The 24,865-nt window shown below is 49.3% G+C and overlaps 1 protein-coding gene across 12 annotated transcripts in view; it reads left to right on the top strand.

Moving 5' to 3' along the window:
* The window catches only part of PTPRA (protein tyrosine phosphatase receptor type A), a 165,350-nt gene extending 143,236 nt beyond the window's left edge, over positions 1-22,114 (top strand). For 7 of the 12 annotated variants that reach the window (XM_033185868.1, XM_033185866.1, XM_033185864.1 and 4 more), the window contains 12 exons: positions 973-1,070; positions 2,568-2,687; positions 3,323-3,489; positions 3,987-4,122; positions 5,776-5,925; positions 7,986-8,079; positions 8,425-8,501; positions 9,011-9,187; positions 18,513-18,638; positions 18,719-18,870; positions 20,584-20,719; positions 21,504-22,114. In XM_033185868.1, the coding sequence (XP_033041759.1) occupies positions 973-1,070; positions 2,568-2,687; positions 3,323-3,489; positions 3,987-4,122; positions 5,776-5,925; positions 7,986-8,079; positions 8,425-8,501; positions 9,011-9,187; positions 18,513-18,638; positions 18,719-18,870; positions 20,584-20,719; positions 21,504-21,578 (1,508 nt within the window). In that variant the 3' untranslated portion in view covers positions 21,579-22,114. Of the gene's footprint in view, positions 1-972; positions 1,071-2,567; positions 2,688-3,322; positions 3,490-3,986; positions 4,123-5,775; positions 5,926-7,985; positions 8,080-8,424; positions 8,502-9,010; positions 9,188-17,832; positions 18,209-18,512; positions 18,639-18,718; positions 18,871-20,583; positions 20,720-21,503 lie in introns of those variants that run through there. The other 5 variants (XM_033185871.1, XM_033185869.1, XM_033185872.1 and 2 more) reach the window with 2 other exon arrangements.
* Positions 22,115-24,865: the final 2,751 nt, after the last annotated feature.

Below are 24,865 nucleotides of genomic sequence, written 5' to 3'. Positions count from 1 at the left end.
GGGCTGGAGTGCAGTGGCCGGATCTCAGCTCACTGCAAGCTCCGCCTCCCGGGTTTACGCCATTCTCCTGCCTCAGCCTCCCGAGTAGCTGGGACTACAGGCGCCCACCACCTCGCCCGGCTATTTTTTTTTGTATTTTTTTAGTAGAGACGGGGTTTCACCATGTTAGCCAGGATGGTCTCGATCTCCTGACCTCGTGATCCGCCCGTCTCGGCCTCCCAAAGTGCTGGGATTACAGGCTTGAGCCACCGCGCCCGGCCTCCCAAACTCTTTACCAGGTATATATATCTTCTCTCAGTACCTTTAGATACATGAGGTTTAATTTTTTTATCTTGGGATCCTTCTAGAATCTTCTTTCTTCAGTTGCACTGTGGATTGGTTGCTCTCTATCCTCTGGTAGAGTTATCATTCTGAGACCAGTACCCTGGGAATTCCGTTAGCTTCTCTGCTGTGTTGGATCTCATTTATTTTCCTCTGTTTGTTTCCTCATTTTTGTTTAGAATTTTCTGGTGACTTTCTGAAAAAGGTTATATGGGAGGTAAATTTTGAATTCTAGCCTGAACAAGTCATCCAACCTTTCTGGGGCTGATGACACCCACCTCAGAGCATAATAGGAAGGAGTAAATGCCATATGAAGCACTTAGCTCACTGTGAGGTCCATAATGTAGGTATTCTGTCAGCAGTCATTATTTCTAATTCCCAACTGTAATATCCTTGGGAGACATCATTCGTGTTCTGTTTATATTTAGACAGCCTTCCCCCTACCCCCATCTTAGTGAAATGTCTGGCACATACATGGTAGAAACATGGAAAATACTCAATTAGTAATGGGGTGGATGGATACATGAGTTGGATATTTAGCTGGAGACATTTGGGCACAAGCTTCCAAAAGTCAGGAATGGATGTTCCCAGCCTCCCAGCATCTTTCTTCTTGGTGTATGTTCTCTTCATTTTTGCTCTTGGCTACTTTAGGACCAAAAGAAGAAACGGTGAATGATTTCTGGAGGATGATCTGGGAACAAAACACAGCCACCATCGTTATGGTTACCAACCTGAAGGAGAGAAAGGAGGTAAGTGGAGAAATTGGGTGTGAACAGTGGAGGGATCACTCTGCATATAAGCTCTGAGTTTAAGCGTGGCTGTCTACCCTTTGTGGGTGCTGTGCTGTACCAGTGGTTCATCCAGAAAGACACAGGCTGAAGTCTACCAGACTTTGCTGTGGCCTAGAAGCCTCAGATGAACCTCAGGTGTGTGCCTAGAGCACATTCCCTGTATTTGGTAGTCAAACAAGTCACCCTAATTCCAAAACAGCCTGAAAGAGACTGACTTGGGCCATCAGCTAAGGAAAAGCCACAGAAGGGCTTTTTTTTTTTTGAGACGGAGTCTCGCTCTGTCGCCTAGGCTGAAGGGCGGTGGTGCCATCTCGGCTCACTGCAAGCTCCACCTCCTGGGTTCACACCATTCTCCTGCCTCAGCCTCCCAAGTACCTGGGACTACAGGCGTCCGCCACCACGCCCAACTAGTTTTTTGTATTTTTTTAGTAGAGATGAGGTTTCACCGTGTTAGGCAAGATGGTCTCGATCTCCTGACCTCATGATCCACTCATCTCAGCCTCCCAAAGTGCTGAGATTATAGGCGTGAGCCGCCGTGCCCGGCCCACAGAGGGGCTTTTTTCCCCTGGCTTCTCTAGTCCCTTATTTCCCTGGTTTTCTGCCCCACCTGCTGAGGCCCTTGGTTTATCCTGGATCAGCAGAGGAAGCTTTATGAACTGAGACCCTGCAAGCCAAAGGGAATTTGAGGCCTTGGCCTGATCCTGGAAGCAGCCTCCTAACTGGTCCTTTTCCTTTTGTGGCTACCAAGTGCATGCCTGGCCTAACCAGCTCTGTCACTGGGCCACAACCAGAGCCAATCCTGGGTCCTGGCGTCGAGCCCCAGAGAGGAATACCTATTCGTTACAGTCTTTCTCAAGGATGGCCCTTGAGTCACCTTGATCTTAGGGTATCGGGTGTTATGATCAACAGCTCCACAGTAGCGTGGGAAGACATTGCTAGGGCTGGGCTTTAGGTTAGTTTCTTCCAACCAAACCTCTGGCTCTTGGAAGCTATCCAAAGCCCAGGCAACAGTAAACGCTCTAGGCCTCTCATGGCAGGTTTGCAGTCTGCATCAGTCCACCCTTGTGGCTCCCTCATAGCAGGCTGCTGGTTCGAGGGGTTCAAACAGACTTTCTCCTAGAACATGACCTGAAATGTTGTGGAAGTGCAGATCTTGTAGGTAAAATGGCTTCAGATTCGCCCTGAACCAAGGGAGTGTGGGTGGGAAACATTGAGAAGTATGGGACTAGGGCTGTGTGTAAATTAGGAAACTGTGCTCAATAGATGGCGGCTAAGGAACTTGAGAAAAGGGCATATCTGAATAAGTAAGTTTGCAGCTGACTGAGGTAGAGAAGAGGTCAAAGGGCCCTCTGGGGGACTTTAATCTGGGCTTTGTGGGCTCTTCCTTCCAGGCCCTTTACATCTGCCATGGGCAGGAGTTCTAAGGTCAGGGAATGCATGTCTTTTTCTTCCCAGTGCAAGTGCGCCCAGTACTGGCCAGACCAAGGCTGCTGGACCTATGGGAATATTCGGGTGTCTGTAGAGGATGTGACTGTCCTGGTAGACTACACAGTACGGAAGTTCTGCATCCAGCAGGTACTGTCTCCTCTGTCCTTTCTCAGTTCTTATGTTGGATCTGCTGACCACTAAGACAGAGGGAACAGGCTGGGTCATCCCCCCTTACTCAGGGTGGTCAGGAGTTGCTGAGTATGCAGTATGTGAATTCTGAAACCAGAGATCTGGGCTCAGGGGAACTTCTCTGTCAAAGCTAAAGGAGCAGTATTTTCACGACTGATGAAAAATTACCTGTTGAGATGAAGTCTGATCATTTAAATATGACCAAGCACTGCAAAGGGAGTACGAGGAGGCAGTGCAGTCTCCTAGGTGCTTGACTCACCTTTCTCCTCCTTTCCTACTCCAAAGACTCCTGATGTCAAGGATGTGATGGGCCTGCCCCGGCCCTCCAGGCGACCCTGGAGACCTGAGCAAAGGTCACCTTCAGCCAAGGGGCAGTGTGGTACTGCAAAAAGAGGGCTTAGCTGGGAGCACTGCATTTTAGTTCTGACCCTGCCACTGACTAGTTGTGGGATCTTGTGTCCGTGGTTAACTAACTCCCCTGGGTACACTCACTTTTCCATTGTCACTGACAACCACAGCTGTCACCTTCCCTCCCCTGGTACTGCCCACCCTTGGGTATCAGAGCCAACACACAGGATCTCCTCACTTCACAGGTGGGCGACATGACCAACAGAAAGCCACAGCGCCTCATCACTCAGTTCCACTTTACCAGCTGGCCAGACTTTGGGGTGCCTTTTACCCCGATCGGCATGCTCAAGTTCCTCAAGAAGGTGAAGGCCTGTAACCCTCAGTATGCAGGGGCCATCGTGGTCCACTGCAGGTCAGTGTGGCCTGACCCTTGTCCCCCCACCCCTACATTTTGCCCCCATGGCCAGAGCAGGGGAATAGCACAAGGGCCCTGGCTAAGGAGGCTGACACGGAGTAGATGACCTACTACTGGGGCACCAGCGCAACAGCCAGAGACTCCAAGTTCTAGTGCAGGGTGGAGAATATGACTTGAGGAAGGAGGGTAGGGCAGTCCTCCAAGATTAGGAGTTGGGAGACCCTGCTATGAAGCCAAAAGGCTAGGTCAAGTGCTGGCCATGTATATTTGCAGCCTTCGGACCCTTCTACGTATCAAAATGCTTCGTCCTAATAGCTGGAGGTCAGGATTCAGGACATACTGGAGTTGTTGGCTCCTGGAGAGTCCCAGCTCTACCCCATTCAGAATTAGGATTTAGACCCTGAAGGAAGAGCCCCCGCCTGTGTTGCCCCTCCCTTATCTGCTCCCACAAGGCAGAGCAGCCATCCCTATAACCCCCTGCTTTCTGGCTACAGTGCAGGTGTAGGGCGTACAGGTACCTTTGTCGTCATTGATGCCATGCTGGACATGATGCATACAGAACGGAAGGTGGACGTGTATGGCTTTGTGAGCCGGATCCGGGCACAGCGCTGCCAGATGGTGCAAACGGATGTGAGTGATCTGTGGGTCAGGTGAGGGTGGGGGGTTCCAGGACTAAAACATCTGCCCACATTGAGGATTCACTCAGACTCACAGGTTATTATAAATGATTACAATACAGTGTGATTGTGGGGGAAAGATAGATCAGACTGTTACTGTGTCTGTGTAGAAAAAGGAAGACATAAGATACTCCATTTTATTCTGTACTAAGAAAAATTCTTCTGCCTTGAAATGCTGTTAATCTGTAACCCTAGCCCCAACCCTGTGCTCACAGAAACACATGCTATATTGACTCAAGGTTTAATGGATTTAGGGCGGTGCAGGATGTGCTTTGTTAAAAATGTGTTTGCAGGCAGTATGCTTGGTAAAAGTCATCGCCATTCTCCAGTCTCGAGTACCCAGTCTTGATGCACTATGGAAGGCCGCAGGGACCTCTGCCCAAGAAAGCCTGGGTATTGTCCAAGGTTTCTTCCCACTGAGACAGCCTGAGATATGGCCCCATGGGAAGGGAAAGACCTGAACGTCCCCCAGCCCGACACCCATAAAGGGTCTGTGCTGAGGAGGATTAGTGAAAGAGGAAGGCCTCTTTGCAGTTGAGATAAGAGGAAGGCATCTGTCTCCTGCTCCTCCGTGGGAATGGAATGTCTTGGTGTAAAACCCGATCATACATTCTATTTACTGGGATAGGAGAAAACCGCCTTATGGCTGGAAGTGAGACATGCTGGCGGCAATACTGCTCTTTACTGCACTGAGATGTTTGTGTAAAGTCAGACATAAATCTGGCCTACGTGCACATTGAGGCACAACACCTTTCCTTAAACTTATTTATGACACAGAGTCCTTTGCTCACATGTTTTTCTGCTGACCCTCTGCCCACCATTACCCTATAGTCCTGCCACATCCTCTTCACTGAGATGGTAGAGGTAGTGATCACTAAATACTGAGGGAACTCGGAGACCAGTGCCAGCGCGGGTCCCCTGGCCCACTGTTCTTTCTCTACACTTTATCTCTGTGTCTTATTTCTTTTCTCAATCTCTTGTCCCACCTGACAAGAAACACCCACAGGTGTGGAGGGGCTGGGCCCCTTGAAGTGATGAAGGGCTCTTATAAATTATGTATTCAAAGAAACTGAGCACAGAGGAGGTTGTGGTTTCATGCCTGGGAGAGTCAGGAAGGCAGATGACAGGTTACTGGACTTAAAGGATTAGGGAACAGACAGCTGAAAGAGCCAGTGCCCAGAGACGTGATGAAGCTCAGCCACATCTGGGAGTAGCAGTGAGACTGCCTCTGCAGTTGGGACATAGCACCAGGAGGGAGGCAGGGACCAGACTATCGGAGACTTTGGGTGTCTCCAGTTTCTGACAGCCCCTTCAGACTATTAAATCTGCACTCTCAGAATGAGGAGGAATTGAGTTTGTCCTTCTCTCCAGGGGTCCACCACCCCCAAGGTAGACCTGGACCCTTCTTCCCAAGTTAAGCAGACCCACAGGGACTCCTGCATTTCAAGTCCCACTTCACTAAATTGGGATAATAAGAGGAAGTCATTTTATTCCTGCTAGGATCAAAGGAGAAATGGACTGGAGTGAAGTAGGGGTGGGAGCGGGTGATCTGGCATGAGAACTATGTTGTATGTAAGCAAGAACTTGTGTGTCATTCGTGTTTCAGATGCAGTATGTCTTCATATACCAAGCCCTTCTGGAGCATTATCTCTATGGAGATACAGAACTGGAAGTGACCTCTCTAGAAACCCACCTGCAGAAAATTTACAACAAAATCCCAGGAACCAGCAACAATGGATTAGAGGAGGAATTTAAGGTGAATTGGAGCTGGATAACCTCCTTCAGATTGAAAGATCCTTGTAATCTGTGGAACATGGGATGTCTGACTGTGCATTTGCCAACAGTGAATCCCCTTGTGAGGCATGCCAGTGGTTAAGGAGGTGGTCCTTTCCTCATAATCTAGTAATTCTCAGCTCATCCTGCACGTTGGAATCACTTCATTTGTGTTTGAGAAGGGAGAAGCAGGCAACAGTATTTTAAGGCCCCCAATCCTCCGAGGTGATTATGATATACAGCAAGAGCAGTTTTTTCTGTAAGGGCCAGATAATAAATATTTTGGCTTTGCAGGCCACGTGGTTTCTGTCCAGCTAGTTAGTGCTGTCTTTGTAACACAAAGGCAGCCATAACCAATAGGTAAACATAATGAGTGTAGCTGTTTTATAAAACTTTATTTGCAAGCAGCAGACCACATTTGGCCTCTGGACCTTAGATCACTGATAGCTCCTATATGCCACTAGACAATGGTTCCCAACACACCTAAGGCATATGTCACACTGTCATCAGTAAAAGTGCTCTCCCAGGCCGGGCACAGTGGCTCACCCCTGTAATCCCAGCACTTTGGGAGGCTAAGACAGATGGATCACGAGGTCAGGAGTTCGAGACCACCGTGGCCAATATGGTGAAACCCCATCTCTACTAAAAATACAAAAAGGAGCCGGGCATGATGGCACATGCCTATAGTCCCAGCTACTTGGGAGGCTGAGGCGAGATAATCGCTTGAACCTGGAAGGCAGAGGTTGCAGTGAGCCAAAATTGTGCCACTGCACTCCAGCCTGGGCAACAGAGCGAGACTCCATCTCAAAAAAAAAAGTGCTCTCTCAGAAGCAGGAGATTCTGGGTTGGGGTGGGGAGGACCACTTTCCTTAGAGAAGTTCTTCTCAAATATAGCACGTGCACAGATTTCCTTGGGATCCTGTCAAGATGTGGGTTCTTCTGCCAGGCGTGGTGGCTCATGCCTGTAATCCCAGCACTTTGGGAGGCCGAGTCAGGCAGATCACCTGAGGTCAGGAGTTCAAGACCAGCCTGGCTAACATGGTGAAACCCCATCACTTCTAAAAGTACAAAAATTAGCCGGGCATGGTGGCACATGCCTGTAATCCCAGCTACTTGGAAGGCTGAGGCAGGAGAATCACTTGAACTCAGGAGGCAGAGATTGCAGTAAGCTGATTGCACCACTGCATTCCAGCCTGGGTGACAGAGCAAGACTCTGTCTCAAAAAAAAAAAAAAGATGTAGGTTCTGATTCAGCAGGTATGAGTTAGAGCTTGAGATTCTGCATTTCTTTCTCTTTTTTTTTTTTTTTTTTTGAGATGGAGTTTCACTCTTGTCACCTGGGCTGGGGCTGGGGTGTGCAATGGAGCGATCTCAGTTCACTGCAACCTCTGCCTCCGGGTTCAAGGGATTCTTCTGTCTCAGCCTCATGAGTAGCTGGGTCTACAGGCACGTGCCACTACCCCTGGCTAATTTTTAGTAGAGACAGGGTTTCACCATGTTGGTTATGCGAGTCTCAAACTCCTAACCTCAGTTGATCGCCCACCTTGGCCTCCCAAAGTGCTGGGATGACAGGCATGAGCCACCATGCCCAGCTTGAGATTCTGCATTTCTAATAAGATGGAGCCAACGCTGCTGGTGTATGGGCTACACTTTGAATAGCAAATGTCAAGAAGGAGCCTCAGAATCAGGGGAAGGGAGGATGCGATTCTGAATAAGTTTTTTTGAAGAGCCTAAGGCAGCCTCTGGGGGTGGAACTGCAGAGTGGACACACTCCCTCCTACGATGCTGGGATCCCTTGCTCCAGGATCACAAAATTGCAGGCCAGGATCAAGAGAGTCCACAGGAGCCTGGAAGGTAGCATTTCCCAAACAGGCTCTTGGCTTCAGGGTTCCAACAAGAACATATGGGAACAGAGGTCAGGGCCCTGGTGAGAAGAGCAGTATGGAGCCAGAGTGGCTTGAAGGTGCAGACCAAGTGAGAGGTATAATCTTGTCAAGTTCAGTTACTGGGATTAGTAATGTTTCCCCTCCCCTTCCCAATTCAGAAGTTAACATCAATCAAAATCCAGAATGACAAGATGCGGACTGGAAACCTTCCAGCCAACATGAAGAAGAACCGTGTTTTACAGATCATTCCATGTAAGAGCCCTCCCTCCACTCCAGAGCCTTATTGCCCCATCCCTCAATTCCCTCCACCCCTTCCACTTCTCAGGTACTAGTTAATGATTGGCTTGTAGACAAAAACCATGGCGTTGCCTCTTGTTGCATCCAGTTAACAACATGGCGTTGCCTCTTGTTGCACCTTAGTGGCTGCTGGAAATAAAAGAATGTAAAAGCCAAAGGCTTTCTCCCTAATGAGCTAGGAACAGACATGTCCTTGCCCAGCTGGGATTCTGTCTGCCCAGGGCCTGAGGTGGGAGCAATGCAAGGAGAGGGAGAAGACAAATGATATTGGCTAGCTGTGAGCCGCTGTCCTTCTTACAGATGAATTCAACAGAGTGATCATTCCAGTTAAGCGGGGCGAAGAGAATACAGACTATGTGAACGCATCCTTTATTGATGTAAGTGGTGGGTGTGACCCCTAAGCCCCCAACACCCCATGGAGATTCAGCCAGGATTTGCAGTGCCTCCCTCCCATACCTGCTGGGGAGGATCATGTTTGAATCAGTCAACAAATAGTGAACTGATACTCACCCACCCACTCACCCTGTACATTAGGTCTGTCCAGCTCCGTAGAGCAGAAGGTGGGGAAAAACAGATGGCATGCAGCAGTATAATACCTGGAAGAAAAAGTTCACAGTGCAGACCACAGCCAAGAGGAACCTGGCTGCCCTCTGATCTTTCCCATTCCTGTCCTCTTCATCCTAGCTCTAATCCCTGTTTCCACTTCCCTGTCTCTTACAGAAAGCAACCAGCTTGTCAGATAGGATTTAGTCCTTGGCCACAGGGGAGCTCTTTATGGGCTGAGTTTGCCTCCAAGCAGTCCCCATCCCTTCTAGTGGCCTGTCTTCTCCACTAGTCCCTCTCTGATTAAACCATCTCACCCTTGCAATTAACCTGGCCTGTGCAGGGCTACCGGCAGAAGGACTCCTATATTGCCAGCCAGGGCCCTCTTCTCCACACAATTGAGGACTTCTGGCGAATGATCTGGGAGTGGAAATCCTGCTCTATCGTGATGCTAACAGAACTGGAGGAGAGAGGCCAGGTGAGCTTCAAGGTCCTGGGCGGTGAGAGACAGCATGAAAAGGTGTGTGTGTAAATGGGGAGGCTGGGAAGGCAAGAAGGTGTTTGGACCTTGTCTTTGACTTATACGGTCCAAAGAGTACATTTGCATAGTATAAGTACATACTTAAAAGGTATATAAATACATATGCATTTCCAGGCTTGCCCAGCCAGTTGGTGTCTAAGCAGTCATTAGCTTCTCCCAAGACTAGAAAAGCAGTGTGATCTGAGCCTCCATGTTATTCCCAGACAGCTCACACCCTTTCACTTTCTCCTGAATACAGTCCCCCTAGCCTAGCCTTTGCACAGTGCCCCAGGCAGGGCACCCTCTCCTTCCCAGTGCCCCAGGCAGGGCAGCTAGATCAAGGTTCTGAGGTAGACCCAGTATGAGTGTCCCTAAGAAGGGATTTCCTCATTGCTGACTACATAAAATAAAGCAGTAGAATTTAAGAAATTGTGCAAACAAGGAACTAACAGTCTAATATTCAATAATAAGGAAATCTTTTAAAGAAAAAAGCCCTCAGGTCAATTAAAAAGCAGAGTTGTATGGAAACTCATACTAAAAAGGGACCCTAGCAGTCCCCTAGGTCAACTTCCTCTCAGTATAGGAAACCTCCTAATATTGTTCCTGAGTCAGAATCATACAGCCTCTACTAAGCACATTCAATCCAGGGATATCTCCCTCACCCCCCACATTACAGGGGAACCCAGTCTGTGTTTTGATAATGCTTATTCTTTTAAAAATTATTTCTGTTGAAGTTGCACATTGCAGCAAATGAGTGATTCATTATGTCTGGAGTGTCACTTAGCAGGGATCAGAATCCAGAGAATGGGCCTGGAGAGAAGCTAGCAAGGCCTGGTGAGAAAATTCCTTTAAGCCACAGTGAAGAGTTTGATCTTCACAAAGGAGTTGAAGAGCCCTTGACAACATCCAGTTTGTGATTTTTAAAAAATCCCTCTGGCAGCAGTGAGGAGGACGCTTTAGAAATGCGGAAGCTGTTGCAGTAATGCTGGTGGCCTGGACTCGGGTAGTGAGAGGGTGCTATCCCAGAGAGGGTGAAGTGAGGAGGAATTAAATATGGCACCCACTCATGACTCATTGAATTTATAGTCAAACATTTAAAATACAAAGTATGTTTTACATTAGTTGTCCCAAGTCACTACTTGTTCCCCATCTGTACTTACGTTAACTTTGGTACAAGGCTTTACAATATTTGCTCACCCTGATGTTTCATTACATCAGGTTGTTTTGTTTGTTTGTTTGTTTGTTTGTTTTTGAGACAGGGTCTCACTTTGTCACCCAGGCTGGAGTGCAGTGGCACGATCTCGACTCACTGCAGCCTCAACCTCCCAGGTTCAAGTGATCCTCCCACGTAGCCCTCCAAGTAGCTAGGACTAAAGGCACGTGCCACCACACCCAGCTAGTTTTTGTGTTTTTTTGTAGAGACAGGGTTTCACCATGTTGCCCAGGCTGGTCTTGAACTCCTGGGCTCAATTGATCCACCCACCTATTGACCCAAAGTGTTAGGATTACAGGTTTGAGCCATAGTGCCCGGCATTTTTTTGAATTTTAATCAGCCATTTAACTCATTAGCTATTCTTCTTAGACTTGTATGATGTACCTAATCAACAGACATACTTTGTAGGTCTCTATCATCTTTTTTTTTTTGAGACGGAGTCTCACTGTGTCACCCAGGCTGGAGTGCAATGGCACAATATGGGCTTATTGCAGCCTCTGCCTCCCAGGTTCTAGCAATTCTCCTGCCACAGCCTCCCTAGTAGCTGGGATCAAAGATACCCACCATTCATGCCCAGCTAATTTTTGTATTTTTGTAGGCATGGGGTTTCACCATGTTGGCCAGGCTGGTCTCAAACTCCTGACTGCAGGTGATCTGCCTGACTCGGCCTCCCAAAGTGCTGGTACTATAGGCGTGAGCCACCGCGCCCAGCATCTTCATCATCATTAATAACAATACTGATGAGGTGGGAGGTTTGGTTAAGGTGCTTGGCTTTGCACCCAAGGAAGCACACACCTGAGTAACAAAGGCCATTTAGGAAATGAGCCACCATGTTCTCAGGAGCTAGGTGCCTATTCCCAGCCCTCCCTGATCAACCGTGTTGGAACCTGCAGATCAGACCGGGGCCCTACATGTGGTTCCTCCTGCACCCCTGCCCTCCAGATCTGTGATGGGCAGGACCAAAGAGCAGGCCAAACAACTGGAACCGCGAACACAAGGACCATCTCAGCCCACTGCCCTGTGATAAAATGTGGCCCAGTGAACATCTCCACCTTTGTCCCATCAGATGCAGGCTCTTCCATCCTTGAAAAGGACCTAGTAAGAATAAAGGGCAGGGGGGCAGGAAGCATTTCATGTGTGTGGCAGTGGGGAGAAGAGTCATGCACACACAAATTCTCCTACCCACTGAGTGAGGCCTCTCCCTCTACCTTCCACTGTACCTTAGGCTCTATCTTCTTAGGGCCAGTGAAGCAGACAATGGTGCTTGCCCTCAGAAGCTTCTGAGTGGATCAGAACAGGATATTAGTGATGTTCTTTACAAGGCCTCACTGGACCCCAAGCTCACTTTCTGTTCCATTCATGTTGTTAAGTGCAGGTTCCAGAGATCATTAACGTAGTAAGCCTAAATGATGCAATGAAAGGTGCCTACATTTATACAGTGACACTACCATCCTCACAGTGTTAAGTTCCCAGAGAAAAAAAATCCGATCCCAAAATGTAAATTCTATACCTATATAAATTAAAATCCCAAAGGAATTAAAAATTTTAAATTATCTCCTTCTGCTTTTTTTTTTCTTTTGAGATGGAATCTCACTCTGTCCGCCAGACTGGAGTGCAGTGGCACAGTCTCAGCTCACTGCAACCTCCGCCTCCAGGATTCAAGCGATTCTCCCACCTCAGCCTCCCGAGTAGCTGGGATTACAGGCATGCACTACCATGCCCAGCTAATTTTCATATTTTTAGTAGAGACAGGGTTTCATCATGTTGGCCATGCTGGTCTCAAACTCCTGACCCCAAGTGATCCGCCCGCCGTAGCCTCCTAGAGTGCTAGGATTACAGGCATGAGCCATTGCCCCTGGCCACCTTCTGCTCTGTTTTACCCAAAAGGGTTCACCAGGATGCCTGGTAAGCCTTAGGTTCCCTCAGCAGCTGCAGCTTGGACCATCAGCCTGGGCAGACAGAGCAGTGCCAGGAACTCCCATGCTAGGTTAGCCCAACCCTAGGCCTCATCCTGCTTCTCTAAAGCATAGTGAAACATGATAGCATTAGTCTCCACAAAGCTGTGTGTCCCCATCACCAGTGTCAGCCTTAGATCGCATAAGAGACTTCATGCTGTCTGGTGGAAAGACAAAGTAGGAGAAAAGACAGAAAAGCTTCCGTTTCACTTCTTTAAGATGCTGTTATCTAGAGGCCGTAACCTGAATACACAAATCTGAGATGTAACTCCAGTACCCAGCTTTTCTTCTACTGGTCTTGAACACCCATTCCCTATCTTCTGTCCCTTACCCACTGATGACTTTAACACCAGGCTTACTGCTCCTTTTGAGCCCCTGTTCCTGACTCTGGTTTTGGAGGCATCAGTCACCATGTGGATGATCCATCTATCCTTAGTCTTTCTATTTCTCAGCTTCCTCAGCCACCTCATCCTGTGGTCAAATCACGATCTGCCCTGTACCTGCACTACCTTTAGAATCTCAACAAGGCATCCGCCCTAGTTACTCCCTTCTTCCTCCCACCTCAGTATTCTCTTTTACTCCAGTCATTTTTGTCTTCCTCAAGTCCTTAGAGCCATTAATGCCTCCACTTTCTCAACATCAGCCACCCCGAACATGTCCTCACCTTCCTTCTTACGCTGTTTTTGTGTTTTGAGTTTTGTTTTTGAGCGTCTGAGTTTTCTGATTTGAGTTTTTGTGGTATGTCATTATCATTATTACCTTTCCTTATTCCCTCATGCTTTTTTTTTTTTTTTTTTTTTTGAGACAGTCTCGCTCTGTTGCGCAGGCTGGAGTGCAGTGGCGTGATCTCTGCTCACTGCAAGCTCCGCCTCCCAGGTTCACGCCATTCTCCTGCCTCAGCCGCCCAAGTAGCTGGGACTACAGGCGCCCGCCACCACGCCCGGCTAATTTTTTGTATTTTTAGTAAAGACGAGGTTTCACCATGTTAGCTAGTATCGTGTCAACCTCCTGACCTCATGATCTGCCCGCCTCGGCCTCCCAAAGTGCTGGGATTACAGGCATGAGCCACCGCGCCCAGCATCCCTCATGCTTTCTTACTTTCATGGCAAGCTCTCTAGTAAAACCCAGATATATGCCTCTATCTGATATAGCAAACATCACTGGGCAAAAACACGAAACAGTGCCAAATGCTCTCACATTGAACTCATGACCACAAATCTCATAGGGGTAATTGGTGCCACCTAGCAATGCTATTGCTCTTCCTTTTCTTCCTGAAACCTCCAGCATCTGCTCTTGCCTGTCCCATCATACTCACACCTTAGCTTGTGACCTGGCCTCATTCTTCTCCAAGAAATCAGACAAGAACACTGTCATCCTCCCACCCCCAAACAACCAGCCTCTTCAAATCTGTACCAACTCTCTTCTCTCTTGTTACAGTGGAAAAGGGTTTCTGCATCTCTCAGTCCAGCTGTCCACTGTGCCTTTGGCCCCATTCTCTCCTGCCTGCTCAGGGATGTTGCTGCTATAACCATCTTCTCTCCCACCTCCATCAGCAGTTCCCCTCTCTAACCACTACTTTCATCAGCCTATACATGTTACATTTCCTGTCTTTTAAAAACAAAAAAATCTGCTGATCCCACTTTCCCTTCCAGCTACTATCCTGTTTTTCTGCACCCCTTCCCAGCAAAACTCCTTTAAAGAGTTGGCTTTTGGCCGGGCGCAGTGGCTCAAGCCTATAATCCTAGCACTTTGGGAGGCCAAGGTGAGCGGATCACAAGGTCAAAAGATCGACACCATGCTGGCCAACATGGCAAAACCCCATCTCTACTAAAAATACAAAAATTAGCTGGGCGTGGTGGTGCATGCCTGTGATCCTAGCTACTCGGGAGGCTGAGGCAGGAGAATCGCTTTAACCAGGGAGTTGGAGGTTGCAGTGAGCCAAGATCGCGCCACTGCACTCCAGCCTGGTGACAGAGTGAGACTCCATCTCCAAAAAAAAAAAAGAGTTGGCTTTCTCCCCCCAAGTTCTTTCTTCGCTCTGTTCCTTTCAGGCTTGGCCCCCCTGGGACTGCTTTAGTCAAGATCACCAGTGACTGACCTCTTGCCAAATCCACAGGTCATTTCTCTTTTCTGATTTTTTTTTTTTTTTGTCCTTACAGCAGCATTTGATAGAGTCAGTGCCTCCCTTCTCCTCCTCAGAACACTTACTTCCACAGCATCACCCCACTCACTAACCTGGCAGTTCCTTTGTTATTTATTTGTGACTTCCTCCTCTAAAACATTGGAGTGTACTAGATTCAGGCACTAGCCTTCAGGATCTCAGCCAGTCCTGTGGCTTTAAGTACAACCCGTATGCCAGGGATCCTGAATCTACGTCTCCAGCCCAGTCACCTGTCCCCCTTCCCAATGTGGGCTCCTGATTTCCTCCTTCCCCCGACACTAGTCCACCCCACTCAGCCTTCTAAATAAATAGCCACCTTCTGCCCAGTTGCTCATGTCTAAAATCCGAGAGTTACCTTCCTTACTCCCCTCTCCTCACCCCTCACATCCAGTCTGCCACTGAGTCCTGATACAGGCAGAGCCTCCCCACTTTTCTCCAGCATAACTGCTGTCATCCAAACAAGCCCTCGTCTCTCACTGCTTGCCCGTGGGACTCTGGGGATGACTCATATGCACAGCCTCGTCTGCAGTGGCCTGGCAACTGGTCCTCCTGCTCTCATTCTAACCCACCTTTAGTTCTTCAGATGGCAGCTGCTGGTCCTTTTGAAAATATAAATCATTGTCACTCCTTGTCTTAAAAATCCTCTTTGAGGCCAGGTGCAGCAGCTCATGCCTGTAATCCCAGCATTTTGGGAGGCCAAGGCGGGTGGATCACGTGAGGTCAGAAGTTCAAGACCAGCCTGACCAACATGGAGAAACCCCACCTCTACTAAAAATACAAAATTAGCGGGCATGGTGGCGCATCCCTCTCATCCCAGCTACTTGGGAGCTGAGGCAGGAGAATCGCTTTAACCAGGGAGTTGGAGGTTGCAGTGAGCCAAGATCGCGCCACTGCACTCCAGCCTGGTGACAGAGTGAGACTCCATCTCCAAAAAAAAAAAAAGAGTTGGCTTTCTCCCCCCAAGTTCTTTCTTCGCTCTGTTCCTTTCAGGCTTGGCCCCCCTGGGACTGCTTTAGTCAAGATCACCAGTGACTGACCTCTTGCCAAATCCACAGGTCATTTCTCTTTTCTGATTTTTTTTTTTTTTGTCCTTACAGCAGCATTTGATAGAGTCAGTGCCTCCCTTCTCCTCCTCAGAACACTTACTTCCACAGCATCACCCCACTCACTAACCTGGCAGTTCCTTTGTTATTTATTTGTGACTTCCTCCTCTAAAACATTGGAGTGTACTAGATTCAGGCACTAGCCCTTCAGGATCTCAGCCAGTCCTGTGGCTTTAAGTACAACCCGTATGCCAGGGATCCTGAATCTACGTCTCCAGCCCAGTCACCTGTCCCCCTTCCCAATGTGGGCTCCTGATTTCCTCCTTCCCCCGACACTAGTCCACCCCACTCTTAGCCTTCTAAATAAATAGCCACCTTCTGCCCAGTTGCTCATGTCTAAAATCCGAGAGTTACCTTCCTTACTCCCCTCTCCTCACCCCTCACATCCAGTCTGCCACTGAGTCCTGATACAGGCAGAGCCTCCCCACTTTTCTCCAGCATAACTGCTGTCATCCAAACAAGCCCTCGTCTCTCACTGCTTGCCCGTGGGACTCTGGGGATGACTCATATGCACAGCCTCGTCTGCAGTGGCCTGGCAACTGGTCCTCCTGCTCTCATTCTAACCCACCTTTAGTTCTTCAGATGGCAGCTGCTGGTCCTTTTGAAAATATAAATCATTGTCACTCCTTGTCTTAAAAATCCTCTTTGAGGCCAGGTGCAGCAGCTCATGCCTGTAATCCCAGCATTTTGGGAGGCCAAGGCGGGTGGATCACGTGAGGTCAGAAGTTCAAGACCAGCCTGACCAACATGGAGAAACCCCACCTCTACTAAAAATACAAAATTAGCGGGCATGGTGGCACATCCCTCTCATCCCAGCTACTTGGGAGGCTGAGGCAGGAGAATCGCTTGAACCTGGGAGGCGGAGGTTGCAGTGAGCCAAGATCGCGCCATTGCACTCCAGCTTGGGCAACAAGAGCGAAACTCTGTCTCAAAAAAAAAAAAATCCTCTTTGGTCTTCCAGAGATCTTGAGAGAAAATCTACCCATGTATACAAAATTTAGAGACTTTTGGTCAGATATGGTGGCTCACACCTGTAATCCTCCCACTTTGGGAGGCTGAGGCAGGTGGATCACCTGAGGTCAAGAGTTTGAGACCAGCCTGGCCAACATGGCGAAACCCTGTCTCTACTAAAAATACAAAAATTAGCTAGGCATGGTGGCGCACACCCGTAGTCCCAGCTACTGGGGAGTCTGGGGTGGGAGAATCACTTGAAACTGGGAGGCGGAGGTTGCAGTAAGCCAAGATCATGCCACTGCACTCCAGCCTGGGCAACAGAGCAAGACTCTCAAAAAAGAAAAAAAAATTAGAGACTTTTAGTGTTGATACCTAGTCCCTAGACTTGATATGTATTTCTGTCTTAGAGATAGAGATCACGCTTAATTCCTCCAGCACACATACTCTGTGACTCTCACACCCATCGGGACCTCATGGTTCTGATGGTTTTAAAGGCCAAGTCTTCATCCCAGCTGAGACATTGTGTAAATCATTGTTGAGAAGGCACTATGGTAGCAAAAACCATTCCACCCACCAGTGCCATAAAAACTAATTATAATGCCTGATGAAGTGAGCCTTAATGAGATTTTTTTTTTGGCTGTTCTGGTTGAAGAGCGGCCCAGAGCACCGATCCCTGAGGCATCCCCAGGGCTCCTAGAGAGCATGGGTAGAAGAGCACTAGTCCAGGGCATGTCCTTGATTCACCACTTTAATAATCATGATTTTATTTGGACTGTGAGACTATTCACAACTTCTTTTTCTACTTAATTTTTTTCCATATCTTTCAATGACATTATATGTATGGTTGAGAATTTTCAATTGCCAGTAGTGAAGAATCTCAGATCTTACCCCAAAATTCTCTAAAGAAATGGGCAGCATGGCCGGGCGCGGTGGCTCAAGCTGTAATCCCAGCACTTTGGGAGCCGATGATCACGAGGTCAGGAGATCGAGACCATTGGCTAATACGTTGAAACCCCGTCTCTACAAAATACAAAAACTAGCCGGGCGAGGTGGCGGGCGCCTGTAGTCCCAGCTACTTGGGAGGCTGAGGCAGGAGAATGGCGGAACCCAGGAGGCGGAGCTGCAGGAGCTGAGATCGGCCACTGCACTCCAGCGGGCGACAGAGCGAGACTCCGCCTCAAAAAAAAAAAAAAAAAAAAAGATGGGCAGCATAACTGTGATGTTTATTTTATGTATTTATGCCTTGGCTTGTTCTGCAGACATTGAACAAATTCATTTACCAGATACTGAGAGCCTACCATGTGCCAGGCATTGTGCAAGGTGTGGGGAATACAGAAATGAAAAGAGATGCAGCCACTCCCACAAGGAGCTATAGAGGGAAGTGAGCCAGGTGCAAGCAAAGACAGACAGTAGACCACCTCCTGCTCACTAGCAAGGACAGAAAGGCGAGTGCTAGCAACTTGAAGGTACCTTGCAGATCAAAGAGATAAAGGTAAAAGGGAGAAAGGATACTGTGGCCTGGGCGGTGGTGAAGCCCGTGGCTGTCTGGGAATGTGAATTGGTTCTGATTTTCTGAATTAGCAGTCTGGCAGATGTAAGCAGCGTTAACTATGAAAACACCCCATGGGAGAAAAAGAAAGGAATTGGAACAAAGATTTTCACTCCTTCTCTCCCTCCAGCCACCAAGTATTGCATACCCTGTGAGCCTGTAGTCAGAGTTCTTTGCAGACCCTGTCAGTGTCTGTTGAGTCTCTGGTGAGGATCGGAAGATAATTGGAATGATGTGATATAATGATCCTGCAAGTTTTCAATACCTTGGGGACGAAGTGTGTCAGCGTAAGAGGTGGCTGTACTGAGAGGGGTCAGGCTGCTCGTGGGCAGTGCTGCTTCTATACATGTGGTACTCTGAGCCCCTCACCTCTCCAACTTGTCCCTCCAGGAGAAGTGTGCCCAGTACTGGCCATCCGATGGACTGGTGTCCTATGGAGATATTACAGTGGAACTGAAGAAGGAGGAGGAATGTGAGAGCTACACCGTCCGAGACCTCCTGGTCACCAACACCAGGGTAAGATGGGTGGTGGGTAGACTCTGCCCCCCAGGAAAAGCGGGGTTACCCCTGCCTCCCTGATCCCCTTTCTTCCAAAGGAGAATAAGAGCCGGCAGATCCGGCAGTTCCACTTCCACGGCTGGCCTGAAGTAGGCATCCCCAGTGACGGAAAGGGCATGATCAGCATCATCGCTGCCGTGCAGAAGCAGCAGCAGCAGTCAGGGAACCACCCCATCACCGTGCACTGCAGGTATGGCTCACCCTTGCCCTCAGGGGGAGAGAGAAAGCAAGGAGGGGCAAACAGGGGAAGCTGGTGACCATGGGTCAGACTGAAGAAAGCCACACAAGAGCAAGATATGGGTGAGCACATGGTAGTCGAGATTGATGCCAAGACAGGATTGGATGCTAAGAGAGGACCTTGGAGCTTGAACTTGGCACAATAAGTGCTAGAGGACTAATGTTCGGATAGTGGGCAGGAGAGCAGCAAGGGAGACTGGCAGTGGAGACCCCAGTTGTGCTATGTGAGGTAAGGGCCTGGCCTCCTTAAGAAGCACAGGAAGGCCGGGCGCGGTGGCTCAAGCCTATAATCCCAGCACTTTGGGAGGCCGAGACGGGCAGATCACGAGGTCAGGAGATCGAGACCATCCTGGCTAACACAGTGAAACCCCGTCTTTACTAAAAAATACAAAAAAAACTAGCCGGGTGAGGTGGCGGGCGCCTGTAGTCCCAGCTACTCGGGAGGCTGAGGCAAGAGAATGGCGTAAACCCGGGAGGCGGAGCTTGCAGTGAGCTGAGATCCGGCCACTGCACTCCAGCCTGGGCAACAGAGCGAGACTCCGTCTCAAAAAAAAAAAAAAAAAAAAAGAAACACAGGAAAAAAGAACAGGGCAATTATTTTAAAAACAGTGGACTGTAGGTATGGCTTGCCCTGTCTGTACATTGAGGAAAAATGAACAAGACTAAGAACAGAGGGTGAAAGAAGAAGAGTCAAGGGTGTCTCCCAGGTTTGAGCCTGGATTGGTGTGACCAGCAGAAGAAAGACAGTAAAGAGGCTTGTTTGAGGGGAAAAGTTGAATTTTGTTTGGGGCAAGTTGCTGGAGATTGCATTTTAGAAAAAATGCACTCCTTTACTTAGAATCCTAACAACAGCTTACAAGGCCCAACATGTTCTGAGGGCTCCCTGGCCAGGGCCGGCATAGGATAGTGTGTACCACGGGCTGGCTCTGACCCCACCCCCACCACTCTCCTTTCTTCTTTCATGAACTTCATGGCCTTCAGCACCCTGGGCACACACCTGCCGTGGGCCTGAGATGCCAGTTTCCCAGGCAGCCACAGGGCTTTGTCCAAGCCTTCTCTGAGTACCCTGCCTAGAACTCCCACTCCTCTTTTCCCTTCTCTTAACACACATCTTGTCTAGGGACATTGCTAAACCCCACAGTCCCTGCCTCAGAGTAGGCACTCAGTGTCTGGTGAGTAATCAACTGATGACATTGAATAGGGGGATAGCGTCAAGGTCAGAGTCTGGATTCCTGGGATTTAGGAAGAAAGTGAGAGACATGGAAAGGAATCAGCAGGTACACACCAGTGTAGGGAGTGGGGTTTGTCAGGGAAAGGGAAAGACAGGACTAGAGCTAGTTCTAACCTGAGCGAACGGCAGGTCAGGACAACTCAGGCCAGCATGTGCAGGTGGACAGCAATGGCTCCGTGCTGGTGGGGTATGAGTGAAGGTCATCCCCCACGGTCCAACAGGTGAGTCCCTCCACAATACATGGGGCCATGCAGGAAGGGCACAGGGTACACTGCCTCCCGACCCAGAACCCGTCCAGGCTGGGTGGAGGCCCACAGGGCAAAGGCGAGCACCGGCTGCCTGCCCCCACCTCTTTGTCTACCACTTACCACTGTCACTCACCCCCTTGCACAGAGGGCCATGGCAGGTGTGGTAAATGTGTCTGCTCTGTTGCAGTGCTGGAGCAGGAAGGACGGGGACCTTCTGTGCCCTGAGCACCGTCCTGGAGCGTGTGAAAGCAGAGGGGATTTTGGATGTCTTCCAGACTGTCAAGAGCCTACGGCTACAGAGGCCACACATGGTCCAGACACTGGTATGCTGCCCACATATTTGTCCCTGCCACCACACCACCTGCAGCCCTTCTCTGTCAAGGCCAGCTCAGGGAGGAGGCTCTTCAGAGGGGCCCACCCAGGAGTCAGAAGACTGTCTAAACACAGACCTGCCCTTCCCCTCCCAAGGTGCCCCAAATACACAGGAAGCACGTTGGGAGGCAGGATGGCAGCAATGGGAACATAGCCCCTGTTGCCAGAGGATGGGCCAGGTTAGAAGGAGGTGTCTGGGTGCCCCACAGGGCTCATCTGCACTTCTCTGTGGGTAAGGAAGATCCAGGAGGAGTACCTGCCTTTGGGCTTGGGCTCCCTGTTAAGAGGTCTGGCTTTTAACAAGCCACACATCCACAGAGGTTTTCCTGAATCCCATGGAGCTAGAAATGTTTGAGGAGTAAAGAAAAGTGAATGTTAGTAGGTTTGGGAGACAAGGTTCTGAGAGCCAGGGTGCATGCTAGCCTGGCAGCCATGGTAAGTGTGGGCCATGCACAGCTGCACCGTCTCCCAGCCCAGCACATGCATGTCTGACCTCTGTAGGGCCTGGGTCAGCTCTGGTCAGCTCTGCTTGTAGAAGGTCTGCTGCATTCAGCCCAGAAGGGGAATGCTGTCAGAACTCTGGCAGGCAGATCAGAGCTCAGGTGAAAGTTCAAAAACATTCAGTTCCTCTTGATTTTCCATCTTCGAAAAAAAAAAAAAATGAGTCTGTTAGGAATTACAGGTACTGTGTGTTCTTCAGTAACCCTGGCTTTTTCCCTATCTTTCACTCTCCAGGAACAGTATGAGTTCTGCTACAAGGTGGTGCAGGAATATATTGATGCATTCTCAGATTATGCCAACTTCAAGTAAGCGGCAACAAGCGTCCGTGGACCAGGAGGATTGCCTTTAATATTTTGTAATATTCTGTTTTGTTAATATACCCCAAATTGTGTATATATCTTATAACTGTTTTAGAAATTGGTACATAGGCTTCTATTACCTATTAGGTGGAAATTTTATATGTAAATGTGTTAGCACTGATAGTCCTTTTTCCAATGTTTTATTGGGGAATTAAATAGTGTGATGTTTGGACTGATACCGTGAAATCCTCAGCCGGGAAATTGGGCTGGATTGTGCTTTGGTTAATACATCTTTCCCTAAAGAAGATAAAAACAAAATCCATTCCAGGTAGCTCAGCACCAACTAAGAAAAAAAGCACAAAGTACTCAGAGCTCTAGAGGAAAGTGGTTGTCCCCATACCACCATGCACTGTAAATATCCCTCCCCTCTCTCCCTGGTCCCCTCCCCCGTCCCCACCACCTATATCATGGGAGTAATAGGACCAGAGCGGTATCTCTGGCACCACACTAGGGACTATCAGGTAATAAAAGCTTTGACTCCCTGAGGAAATGTCTCTCCCTTTGTCTGGGGGTAGGGCAGCCATACAGGCTGGGGCTTTCCTCGGCTGTTCATGGCCCTGCTGTTGCTGTTCTCTTGAGCAATCTGAGAGAGGCCACAGTCCCCCAACTCCTCCTATCCACCAAACACAGCCTCTCCAGTTCTTAGGTGATCTCCAGGACCCTCCTTTCATTGCCAGCACATCTTTGGTTTAGTGGTCCTGGCCAGCCTCCCTCCCTATGGAAGGTGGCCAGGTCCTCACTGAGTCTCCTTAAGGACAGGGGGACAGGGGAGAGTGGAGCTGACTCAGCTTTGGGCTGAGGCCAGTCTGACCTCTCCAGTCTGTGGTGCTTTGCTACAAAGCTGTCTGGATTGTGTCACCCTGTCCAGGATAAGTCTTTATATCCACATGTATTGTGTTGAATTGCTTCCATTTTCTTTCATACGGGTCCTTATTTCTGGGAATGTGAATGTTTCTCGGATCTAGAAGTCAGGATGGTGGGAATCTTAGATCCCAACTTGGTTTTGAGTGACATGTTAGAGAAAAGTGTTGAACTTTTTTCTTAAAGAAGCTGGATGTTCATTGATGTCTCCTATAACAGTCTGCCCTGTCCAGAGACCCAGTATCCTTAGGATATTGTTCTTATCCTCACGGTTGAAGCTGGGTCACTGCCATGTCCGTATTCCACCCTGAGGAAAGAGCATGGAGAGCCAGCAGCTTCATTTCTAAGGACAGGAAGCCAAATCTGCACTTTTCATGTCCACTCATACCCCACCCCATATTCCACTCATTGGCTTCACAAGGTTTTCACCTGGTCATAGCTATGCCTAACTACAGGGGGTGCTGGGGAAGTGTGATCTTTTGTTGTGTTGGGAGAATGGGTCTGTCCACTGCCTCCCAGCCTCATGAGCAGCTTACTACAGAAGCAGGAGAGCGAACTGGTGGCTGTGGCTGTCAGGCAGGGCCTTTCTTGAAGAGCCAGCACAGGCCTAGGCTCCGCAGAGGCTTCTGGAGAGGTGGCACCCCAGCCTGGTCCATGGAGGCATGCTTAGGGGTCAGCACTACTGAGCTTCTTGGAGGAGGTGGGACTTGAACCAGACTCATGGGATGCTGGAAATTTAGATGAGTGAAAAGGAGGAAAGGCGAAGTGGAGCCACATTACAGAGGGCCTCAGAGTCCAGATAAAGCAGTTAACATGTAGTGGCTCCAGGAGGGAAGCCTGTCTGTGCTCCACATATCCAGGATGATTTGTGGGAAGGAAGGAGATATGCAGAAGGGACCCAGGAGGCAAGGGCTGCAACAGACCCCTCTGGAAGTTTACAGGAGGTGAGTGTGAGTCATTAGAGACATTCAGTTCTGTAGGAACTAAGGAACTCCCAAGAGGCAGTAAACTTAAAACTCAGTAGTCTCAAGAGAAGTATGGATAAATTAGGCAAAGACAGAATCTGAGGAATTTCTGGTGAGGGGTGCCAAGTTTGGGGAGCAGCCCCTGGCTCCTTGCAGGCTACCCTTCAGTGCTCTGTGTGGCCAAGTCCAAGTCGATGCAGGAGGGCAGGCACTGGGTCAGCAAGCCACTCAGTGAAGGTGCAGGTGAGGCCATTCACAGGCACTTTTGTGCCTCCCAGCAGGCTGCCTCTTATTGTCAAGGCTGGCCTTCAGCAGGGTGTGCCACCGTGGCCTGAGTGGTTTTCTGCTGAAGTCCATGCTGATTTGGCCAGTGGATAGGCATCACCTGGGTGCAAAACCGGTGTCTCCAGGTAGGAATGACCTCAGCTGTTTGCTCCCTGTCTTGCTCAGGCTGTAGATGTGTCCCTCATCCCTTCATGCCTCCCTCTTCACTCCTCTTTTGCTTTCTACTTGGGGCTTGCATGTTGACAAGAGAGGTGAACCCAACAGAAACTAGTGTAGGCCTAAAGGAAAATGTGCTGAGGCTCACACAGCACAGTCATGTGGAAAGGGCAGGGGTGACCGCTTCATCCGGTGCCCTTCCCACAGCCAGTCAGTTGTGACCCAAGGGGCCTAGGGTAGGAGTGTTTCTCCATAGGGGAAGAGTAACAGCCTGCACCCACCACACACCCAAAGCTCTACATCCTGCCACACTCAGACCTCACTTCATTTGGGCAGGTCCCTCCTGGGTTGCAGTTTCCTTCATTGTTCCCCTGTCCCAAATACTCAAGTCTCTTTCATTAAAAATAAAGAACAGGCCAGGTGCAGTGGCTCACACCTATAATCCCACACTTTGGGAGACCAAGGCAGGTGGATCACTTGAGCCCAGGATTCGAGACCAACCTGGGCAACATGACAAGACCCTGTCTCTACAAAAAAATAACAAATCAGCCGGGCATGGTGGCACACACCTGTAGTCCCAGCTACTTGGGAGGCTGAGGTAGAAGGATCACCTGAGCCCATGAGGTGGAGGCTACAGTGAGCCGTGATTATGCCACTGCACTTCAGCCTGGGTCAAAGAGACCCTCAAAAAAATAGGCTGGGCACAATGGCTAATGCCTATAATCCTAGCACTTTGGGAGGCCAAGGTGGACAGATCACCTGAGGTCTGGAGTTCAGGATCAGCCTGGTCAACATGGTGAAACCATCTCTACTAAAAATACAAAAATTAGCCAGGTGTGGTGGCACATGCCAGCTACCAGGGAGGCTGAGGCAAGAGAATCGCTGGAACCTGAGAGGCAGAAACTGCAATGAGCCGAGATCACACCACTGCACTCCAACCTGGGTGACAGCGAGACTCCATCTCAAAAAA

Source organism: Trachypithecus francoisi, unplaced genomic scaffold, assembly GCF_009764315.1.
Source record: "Trachypithecus francoisi isolate TF-2019V2 unplaced genomic scaffold, Tfra_2.0 Lachesis_group21, whole genome shotgun sequence".
In the NCBI taxonomy this organism is placed as follows: Eukaryota; Metazoa; Chordata; class Mammalia; order Primates; family Cercopithecidae; genus Trachypithecus; species Trachypithecus francoisi.
The sequence above is the reverse complement of the archived record's forward strand: the minus strand, read 5'-3'. Positions and strand labels throughout refer to the sequence as shown.